At 28.3% G+C, this 10,936-nt stretch overlaps 1 protein-coding gene across 2 annotated transcripts; it reads left to right on the forward strand.

The window, feature by feature from the left end:
* The first annotated feature begins 463 nt into the window (after positions 1-463).
* Positions 464-4,714, forward strand: LOC140875550 (aldehyde dehydrogenase family 3 member F1-like). 2 transcript variants are annotated; one of them, XM_073279265.1, is made up of 10 exons: positions 464-680; positions 780-848; positions 980-1,076; positions 2,253-2,459; positions 2,960-3,084; positions 3,223-3,327; positions 3,398-3,570; positions 3,769-3,859; positions 4,007-4,156; positions 4,242-4,714. In XM_073279265.1, exons 1-10 carry the CDS (start codon positions 486-488, stop codon positions 4,479-4,481), a joined length of 1,452 nt encoding a protein of 483 aa, XP_073135366.1. In that variant the 5' UTR covers positions 464-485; the 3' UTR covers positions 4,482-4,714. The 2 variants fall into 2 exon arrangements, with proteins under 2 accessions (XP_073135366.1, XP_073135367.1); XM_073279266.1 differs by having other exon boundaries at positions 2,277-2,459.
* Positions 4,715-10,936: the final 6,222 nt, after the last annotated feature.

The following is a 10,936-nucleotide window of genomic DNA, read 5'->3' on the forward strand; positions in this document are numbered from 1 at the left end:
ATTAATAATCACATTTTAATCTATCCTTACACAATCTCATCTCTCAAAGTAAACGCAGCATGAATCGGATTGAATCCTGCATAAGGAGTAAGGACAATATTCATGATAGTCCTTCCCAAATCCTAAGACATAACATCTATTTTCATGAAAATTAAATATATACAATATATATATATATATATATATAGAGTTTCTTTCAAGTGCCCACCTATCATGCCCACCAATGATGTGACACTATTCAATTGGATGTGATAAAAATGTGATAAATTGTAGGTCCAATAGAATAGTCCCACATCATTGGTGAGCATGCTAGTGAGCATGATAGGTGGACACTTGAATATATATATATATATATATTAATTAAAAGTCAAGCCCCTAATGACAGCTTTTGTTGGAATATAGTAGTATAAATACCAATGGCTTGATGAGTGTGCTCAAATTAAATTGCAATTTCAGAAGTGCTATCTATCCAATTAATATTAGGAATGGAATTAGATCCCATGGAATTGGAGTTGAAGGAGTTGAGGGACACTTTTAAATCGGGGAGAACAAAAGAAGGATCATGGAGGAAATCACAGCTCAAAGCTTTGTTATCTTTTCTTGAAGAGAAAGAGGATGCCATTTTGAATGCTCTTATGCAAGACCTGGGAAAACATCCAGTAGAGGCCTATAGAGATGAGGTAACATATACATATTCATGATATATAATATATACCACGACTACAGTATACACGTATAATTACGTATAAATAATATTGTGATCGTCATGTCTTGTGCAGATAGGACCCTTGATCAAAACCGTGAATCATGCTTTGCAAAATTTGAAGAAATGGATGTCAAGCAAAAAGGTCTGATTTCTTTACTAATGATATTAATTATTTGGGATTTATTTTATTTATTAATTGGAGCCTAAATAGCATTTATCACATATTTAATTAAATCTCATGTAATTTGCAAATTACTTGTACTGAATTCACAGATCCAGTTGCCGGTTGTGGCTTTCCCTGCCAAGGCGGTATTAGTTCCAGAGCCCCTCGGAGTCGTGCTCATCATATCATGTTGGAATGTTCCTTTTGGTACAAGTTCAATTTTCTCTCTAATTTTCGCAATTTTCGATTATGATCAAGTACCACGTACGTACTCAAGAGAACGTAATTGTGAAAGACGATGATCTCTTAGGTAGTGTTTGCAAATGTTTAGTAAAAAGTGATTGTCCATTATCACCTTTTTTTATTATTATTATTAACATTATCACCTTGTTTTAAGTATTAATTTGCAAATACTACCTTAGTGTTTTTCACAAGTATTTGAAATGAAAATTGATTCGTACGAAAGATAACAACTTGCTTGATTTTACTCGGTCAGCTCATTAAAATGGTGTCCCATCTTCCGATTTTGTTGATGACTTTTGGTATTTTAAGTCCTCTCCATTTGTCGGTCTTCATATCCTTATCACCATAAATTTTTAGCAATAAGTCTGCTGTAAAACGATCTCACGGACCTATATATTTGGGATAGATAGGAGATCTTTTCGTAAAATTGAGTTGTGAGACGGTTTTATCGAAATAGTAAATAGTAATTAATAATACACAAACTTACATGAAACGGTATCACTGCTCAATTTTGTGAGATAACTATCCTATTAAACTCGAGAAACGAAAAAAAATTATTTTTCATTGTATATACGACGATTCGACCCGTCTTTTATATGTGTGTGTGTCAAGAATAAATAGCCACCCTAACAGTCGCTTGTCCGTTGCATGTATTTGCCCTATTTGGTGGGTGGTCAATGAGGCCAATTATGGTTGTGACTTGTGACCAAGTTGTCCAAGTCTTATTTCTTCTTTAATTAACCCAACCAACAAAATAAACAGTTTAATCCACTAGCTGGATTTATTTTTTACATTACTATTTTATCCTTTAAAAGAAAATATTTAACAAACGCGATATTTATTTTACCATGATTTGAAATCTGACTTTCTGAATTTTTAGCATTTGTTTTGTATGGATAGAGATTTTTGGAAGTTACATATACGTACTTGGGCGATCCTCCTTCTTGAGCTAAATTTGGGGTTGAGTTAGGCTCAAGTTCATATATGCAACTTCCAAGAACTTTATCTAATTGATGTGGGACATCTTAACATGTTTGGTCTTTGTTTTCTCAATATATTTGAAGGTCAACCTAAAAATATTTAATATGATTATTATTTATCTAATTAAGAAAATCTTTTTTAAAAAAATGAAAAATTTAGGAATATCATTGGAAGCTCTTGTAGGAGCAATTGCTGCGGGGAATGCAGCAGTCCTAAAGCCATCCGAACTTGCTGCATCTTCTTCTTCTGTTTTGGCTCATCTCATGCAAACTTATTTGGATTCTAAGGCCATTAAAGTCATTCAAGGTGGTCCTTCTGTTGGTGAGAAGCTTTTGCAACTCAAATGGGACAAAATATTTTTTACAGGTAACATATATTTGTCTTTCCATTTATCAGTCTATTTAATATGAGTTAATTTAAATATAACAATATATAATCTCTCCCCCTATATAAAGAATCTCCTCCTTAGACATCATCTTGTCATTTGTCGAAACTGTCATCATGTGATATAAATATTACAATTTTATGTTTATTTGTTTTTTTTTTTCAAATTTCGATATTTCAAATTTTCATATTTTTCTCAACTAAACATTATAAATAAGATAAATTGATAAATAAATTTAAAATTTATTTTTATATTATTTCATAAATGAGAAAAAAATAAATTTAAATATAATATCTATATAAAACATACAATATTAAATATATTATATTATTTTATGCACACGTAATGCATGTGTGCGATTATGCTAGTATATATAATGAGCTGGCTGAGTAGGACAAAAAAATATTTTTTATAAAAAAATAAGATTTCATATCTTTTAATTTCAAATCTATGATTACATTTTTAAACTCCAAATTAAAAGGTAGTAAACGAGTTGGTCGAATTGTTATGAGCGCTGCTGCCAATAATCTTACCCCTGTCGCTTTGGAATTGGGTGGAAAATGCCCTGCAATTGTTGATTCTCTTTCAAGTTCTTGGGATAAAAAGGTAATTTCACTATTTTTATATTAATTTACGTATTTGTTTGATTTAAATTTAAATTAAATTTTATATCTTGCATTCGTATAAAAACTAATATTTAATGGGTTTCCTTTTGTTTTTCTATGATATATCATGCAATATTAGATGGCAGTGAAACGAATAGTTTCAGCAAAATTTGGGACTTGTGCTGCCCAAGCTTGTGTAGCCATCGATTATATCCTTGTGGAACAGAAGTTTGCGCCCGCTTTGGTATCGTATCGTTCGTTGGCTATTATATATTTTAAATTTTGATTCAAATTTCCACTACCTAATTATTCAGGTAGAACTGCTTAAGGATGAAATCTTGAGTTCGATCGGAGAAAATATAAAAGAAACAAACTTCATGACTAAAATAGTCAACAAGTGCCATTTTTCGCGGTTGCGAAATCTCTTGCACGAACCTAATGTCGAAGCTTCTATTGTTTACGGGGGTAAACTAGACGAAGATAATCTGTAAGTTTGATCACTCTTTGTTTTGTTCATCAGGTGAAGTGCTTTGTAAGTGCAGAAATTTTCCGAATTAATATATAATTAATTTTATAAACTTTTTGTATAATTTTTTTTAGAAATAATAAAAATATTATATTTGAGAGTTTGTCCATCTGATATTGAAACTTGATTAAGCCCCTGTGCTACTATTTTGTACTGTAGGCTAATTGAACCAACTTTGCTGGTTGATCCACCACTTAAAGCTGGAATCATGACTGAAGAAATCTTTGGTCCATTGCTTCCAATAATTACTGTGAGCTACATACACACTCATAAGTTTTTCATATAGTTTAATTGAAATTTTTTTAATTTTTTTTTAACCAAAATAAGCACAAATTAAATGAGATATATAGACTTCCCTAAACCTTAACCCAAACCAAAATCCTTTTATTGTTCTCAGTTGGAAAAAATTGAAGATAGTATTGATTTCATAAACTCGAATCCGAGAGCCCTCGCAATATATGGATTCACGAACGATAAAAATCTGATGAAAAGGTTGTCGTCCGAGACATCTTCAGGGAGCATTGTTTTCAATGATGCAATTATTCAGGTAGTAATATTCAGTAAAAAAATTATTCTTGTATTTTGTTTAAATATTCTAGAAATTAATTTTTTTTTTTTTTTTGCGAGTACAGTACATAGCCGAAACTGCTCCGTTTGGAGGAGTTGGCGAATGTGGCTTCGGTAGATACCACGGGAAATTCTCGTTCGACATGTTCACGCACGAGAAAACGGTAGCCAATCGAGGTTATCTTGTGGATTTTTGGTTCAGATATCCTCCATGGAATGAACAAAAGATGTGGATTTTTAAATCTGCCTACAGGTTTAATTATCTTGGAATTGTTCTCATCATGTTGGGGCTCAAAAAATCATAAATAATGTCGTTGAAATTGCGAGAGATTTGTTTAATTTTAATAAATTATGTATTGATTTCGTGATGTGAGATATTTGCGGTTTGCACAATGCTTGGTTTTCAATAGGGGATCTATTTCTCTGATCTATCTCAAGTAATCAAGTAATAGTACCCCAGTTTTTTTTATTTCTTTTCCTAAAAAATATTCTTCTCTTCAATTACTATGTAAACAGGCAAAAGCTATGTTACTCTTTTCAAATTACACAACATATCATCTTTAAATTATTGGATTGTATCATTCACATATTTTTCTGAGAGACCCACGTGCTAGTTACTTCGAAATCCAATGGTTGAAAATTTGACACATTATATACATAGGATAAATTTCACTCCATGAATATAGCGTAGAATAAATATTAAATTTATTAATTTTTAACTAATTTTTAAAATGTTGCGTTTGATCGATTTGGGAAAATATTTGAAGGATGAATAATATAAATATTTGTAACACTGATAAAAAAAAATATTTTAAGTGTAAACAATAATTTAAACAATAAATAGAGATCATAGCTTATATCAAATTTCAAGTGCATTGTCTAGATTATGGTCCTTTTGGCTTAACGAATATCAGTCATCTATATGTTTTTTCACTAAATGATGAGACATGTAATCTGTAGTAAGCAATGATAGTAATCCAAATACTTATCTTTACCATTCGGTTCATAAATATTCAGTGCCAAAAACCAGAAATCAGAGAACAATAATATAATAAGCACTGTTTGGTGCCTCAGATTAGGTAGGATAGTGGGTTATAATTTATAAATGACGTTAATTTCGCGTTTGGAAACTTTTTTGTTAAACTTACCTAATAAAGTCTACAAGGGATTGAGCTGTATAAAGAAAGGTTAACTCCTTGCAACACCCATGTATTAAGAATCTTTCTTTCAATCTTTATTCTCACTTTCCATGAATACCCCCAACCTAGCCTCCTCTATAGGGGTGGGCATCGGTCGGTTTGGTTCGATTTTACTCTATTATGATTCGTTTTTTCGGTTTTGATTTTGAAAATCTCTGATCCGAAATCGAAACATTTTATTACGGTTCGGTTCGGTTCGGTTCTTTGTGATACGGTTCGGTTTTTTTGGTCGGTTTTATACGGTTTAAATAATGAATTAAATTGATTTTGCGCGACTGAAAATATTAGTTTAGATACAAAGAAAAGTACGCATTGTTTAAAATAATTATGGATTTAAAACTAAAATAAAAACCATTATAATTTTTTTAAGAACTAAAATGATATCTCACTTGATGCATGCGATACATAATAGATAAATAATAACAATAAAACATAAATTATTTCATTAGAATTAACAATATAAATTTCATTTAAAACAAGAAAGCGACTATTGAGTTCCATAAAAACCATATTTAATTAAAATAGGCACATATCTCGTAAGGAAGAAGTCATAGAAATGAGAATAAAGGCTCATTTGTAAGATCCAATATTCATAAAAATCTTATTTTATTTAAAATACGGTCGGTTCGGCTTTTCGGTTTTTTCAGGGTATAAAACCGCAAACCGAACCGAAAAACAGGTTTTCATAAATTTTAATACCGAAAACGGCCGAAAAACGAAAAAACCGAACCAAATAAACCGAATTTTTGATTCGACCGATTTTTTCGATTTTAACCAAATTATGTCCACCCCTACTCCACTATATAACGCAGGCTTCTTTCTTTGTTTCTGCATGGGCTTTCTACATTTTCTTAGTAATTGGGCCGGAAAATAATTTTCAGTTTTTAAGACTAAACGCTCAAAAGTTCCAACACAAAATGGGCATGGTTTATTTCTTTGTTTATACTTTTTGTCACATAAACGGTTAGTCTGTCATGAGAATTTCAAGTAGGAATGACAATGGGTCGGATATGGATAGGATATCGTGTCTCCATCTTCATACCCATTTATTAAATCCATCCTCATACCTATACTCATATCCATCGGATATTTAATTTCATTTCCATTCTCATACCCGTCGGATGATCGGATATCCATACCCTACCCATATACCCATTTATTGTATATACTCCATAAAAATAATTTTTTTAAAATTTTAATTATTTGATAAAACTATACTTATTTACTAGATTTTTATATCAAAATTTTTAAGATAATAAAAAAATAAAACACCGAAGAAAATTTACAACCAAAGACTTATATAAAAAATAAAATTTCTAAAAAATAGCATTAGTTTTATATTAATAATTTTCATTATTTCATCCAACTAACATAATTCAACAAAAAAAAATTAAATTAGCATTTATTTAATATAAATTAATATGTGTATGTATGCATATATATATATATATATATATATATATATATAATGGGTATCGGGTCGGGTATGGATAGGAAACCACTACATCCTCCTCCATCCCCATTTACGAGATCCACATACTCATTTACCCATTTATTTAATCGGGTCCAAAAAATGTCTCCATACCCTCCTCCGTTCAGGTCGGATATCGGGTTCCCCATTGGGTTCGGAGGAAATTGTCATCCCTAATTTCAAGGCTCGAAACTCTCAAAGTAAGCCACCAGCCTTCAAGAAAACCAAATCCAAATTATATGGAATAGTAATATATAATTTACACATTAATTTTCTGAGTCAGACTTAATTGGAACAAAAAATATCATAATTCCGGTTAAATGATCCAACCTTATTGTCCTTCAAAACACAAACGAAGTTTGTCAAATAGAAATAACATGAACTATGATTTAAAAAAAAAAAAAAAAAAAACCTATCACATATATCCAAAATAACTACAGCTCCTCATTCTGAAAAATTTCATGCAGCTAAAGAAAATCTCAATGAATGCCAATTTTATTAATGGGTCCAATATGTTCTGTAATCACAACGAGTTCCAATTTTTTTTTTTTTAAAACAAAAAATTATATCCCGTATGTTCTCTTGGCACAAAATCAAAATTGTAATTTTTTTGCGAAAAAATAGGCTTCCACTGTGTTGTTCAGGTTCCAAAAGAAAAAATCCTTTAAAATATTTTTAGAAACAACGTAGCGAGTAAGCAATATTTGTTGGGGATAGTATGTATAAGGCTTCGTTTACTTTAAATGATTGGATTGTATAGATAAACTATACCATGATTATTAAAGTAATTCAATAGGATTTAAAATAATGATAGATAAATAATCATATGCTTACTTTGATTGATTATGATTAGTAATGATATTAAAATTAAATTATGATTCCAAATTTATCATTTTGATAATTATAGTTGGAAAATATTATTTTTACATTTTTATATTATATATATTTAATTTTTTTAAAATAATATATGATTAAAATATTTGATAATGTTCCTTAATTTTTTTTTAAAATAATGATTTTAATTCAAAATAAATACATATATAATTTTTTTAAAGTGCTTAATGTTTTTTTTATTATATCATATACATTATCGCAAATATAAGATCATACATTCTTGGTTAGTAATAATTATTTAAAACTTTTATATTTAATTGTGCTATTTTTTTATTTTCTTCTAATTTTTATAAAAAAAATTCATGTGAATATTTCTTTTAATACTTCAAGAATTATAAATGTAAATATTTTAATGTGGCTAAATGTTAATGTAAATTATAAATAGGCTTTTATAAACGATAGGTGAAAAGGGTAATTATGGTAGCTTGAGTTAAATTAGATGGATGGATAAACAATCATACTAATTAAAAGGGATTAAAAATCATTACTTAATAATATTTATAACGGGCTCATGTATTTATTATGATTGATAAAATTTCTAGTAAAAACTTGATAGAGTATGATAATTAATCGATCCAATTTCAATCAAGCTAAGTAAACACAACCTAAGTATTATAATAGTATTTTGTATGTTTATAATTAATAGAGTGACATTTATTATCGAATATATTTACATGTTATTGTCAAGAGTAATCAGCAAAATCCGTAGTTTATTCGATGTAACCATAATTTTATTATATTTAAGAGTTATATATATACAAGGATTAAAATTCTGGATAATAAATTAAATTAAATCTATGATAAATTAATTATAAAGTATGATACCTTGAATTAAAGTATCACTAATGCGGTCCATGAACATTATCAATGTGATTGTCTTATCCAAACCGTTTATGCGAAGAAATCTAGATGAAATAATTTTTTTTTTGAGATTATATAGGACTTGGACCGATTTAGTTATAAATTTCATAACAATTTATGTTATTAATATGAAATTATAATTAAATTATAAAATGATCATATATTGACAAATTTTAATCCTATGATGATTGTATACATGTTCAATTCAATATGATTCTTAATTTTTTTTGTTTCAAGTTTGCAATTTGGCATTCTCAATATTTGCATTTTTTTTATTTATATTTGAAATAAATGCCTAAGAACATAAATTCACGAATATAGAATCCATTCCTTTTCGCAAAAAGTAGAAATACTATTGTCTAATTTGTTAATTTTAATATTGAATGTTGGGCTCAAATAATTTATAATTGTATTATAAATTGAACCTCGTAGTAATGAATGGTATTAATGAGGATAAAAAGTAATTCAAATGGTAAACAAAAAATATTTGGCTTCAGTTACGAATTTTTTATGGATTATTAATCCATATGTAGTGACTATGTCAGTGGATTAGTCTTTGAGTATAGTAAAACTTTTCATAATAAAGAAGATCAGCGCAATTCTATATTTCTAGTGGAGTAATAATGAAATTAATAAGTTGGATAATTTTAATTGTTTATATAATTTATGAGCTTCTTACTATTGGTCCATTGTCCAGTGCGTGTTTTAAATTAATGATGGATTTAAAATACAATTTAGAAAAAATGAAGATGAAAAATCATTTCCATAACTTTAATGGCTTGTAGATAAATATAATTAAATATGATATATTAATTAAGTTTAAATTATAGTTATGAGATAAGTGTAGATTTTGATTATTATAGTAATATTCGAATAGATCACCGTCAAAAAAAATATCCGAATAGATGCCAATAATATCTTTAATATATTGAGAATATATTAGATATTATTGAATATAAAAGATAAGAATTAATGGGATTTTAATACCAAATATTTGAAAGAACTGTATAGCTTCCAGGATTTGATACCAATTTTGGAAAAAAGAAAAAATTTATTTTCTGGTTTTATGTTTTGGAGTGCCCGCACACTGTCATCTATAAGAAGGATTGTACTAGAAGACTGGAAGACTGCTTTCTGTGCATCTCACATTCTCAAAAAGGAAAGAAAATCACAAGAAGATTTTTTTTTAGAGTAAAAAATCACTTGAAGTTAGTCTTATATAAAATGTGTTTTATAAATTTTAAATTCATGCTTTATATTTATATATTATATTATAATTTATGAAATTGTGAAATCATTTTCGCTGTAGTTCGATTTGATCGAAAATAAATTTTATTTTATAGCCAAAATTGTTTTGGAAACCGTATAATTCAAACAAATGGTATCAAAGCCAAAATTTTCATATGAATATAAACTTATGGGAGAGATTTATAGCCATAACTTTAATGGCTTGTAGATAAATATAATTAAATATGATATATTAATTAAGTTTAAATTATAGTTATGAGATAAGTGTAGATTTTGATTATTATAGTAATATTCGAATAGATCACCGTCAAAAAAAATATCCGAATAGATGCCAATAATATCTTTAATATATTGAGAATATATTAGATATTATTGAATATAAAAGATAAGAATTAATGGGATTTTAATACCAAATATTTGAAAGAACTGTATAGCTTCCAGGATTTGATACCAATATTGGAAAAAAGAAAAAATTTATTTTTTGGTTTTATGTTTTGGAGTGCCCGCACACTGTCATCTATAAGAAGGATTGTACTAGAAGACTGGAAAACTGCTTTCTGTGCATCTCACATTCTCAAAAAGGAAAGAAAATCACAAGAAGATTTTTTTTTAGAGTAAAAAATCACTTGAAGTTAGTCTTATATAAAATGTGTTTTATAAATTTTAAATTCATGCTTTATATTTATATATTATATTATAATTTATGAAATTGTGAAATCATTTTCGCTGTAGTTCGATTTGATCGAAAATAAATTTTATTTTATAGCCAAAATTGTTCTGGAAACCGTATAATTCAAACAAATGGTATCAAAGCCAAAATTTTCATATGAATATAAACTTATGGGAGAGATTTATCATTGAAATTTGTTTCACGTTTTTCATGTTCAACTGCTTAAAGAGCTTCTAAAAAATACTTTTCAACTTTTTTTTAATAAAATTGTCCTTTATGTCAATTAAATGAAATAAAAAAATGTTTTAGAAACTCTATAATTTCCGAAAAAATGATATTAGAGCCTCGTCGAAAATCGTTTCTGGGTTGTCGGAGCACGAACAGCAGAGCCGAGCAGCGGGTGTTTCGACTCACGCT

Source organism: Henckelia pumila, chromosome 1, assembly GCF_033568475.1.
Source record: "Henckelia pumila isolate YLH828 chromosome 1, ASM3356847v2, whole genome shotgun sequence".
Lineage (NCBI taxonomy): Eukaryota > Viridiplantae > Streptophyta > Magnoliopsida > Lamiales > Gesneriaceae > Henckelia > Henckelia pumila.

What these genes read in the sequence shown, in the direction of transcription:
- LOC140875550 (XM_073279265.1), top strand. Translation starts at nt 486, where the DNA reads ATGGAATTAGATCCCATGGAATTGGAGTTGAAGGAGTTGAGGGACACT. An exon ending in ATGTTGGAATGTTCCTTTTG is followed by an intron (nt 1,077 to 2,252) that starts GTACAAGTTCAA and finishes TGAAAAATTTAG; the next exon opens with GAATATCATTGGAAGCTCTT. An exon ending in CATTGCTTCCAATAATTACT is followed by an intron (nt 3,860 to 4,006) that starts GTGAGCTACATA and finishes TATTGTTCTCAG; the next exon opens with TTGGAAAAAATTGAAGATAG.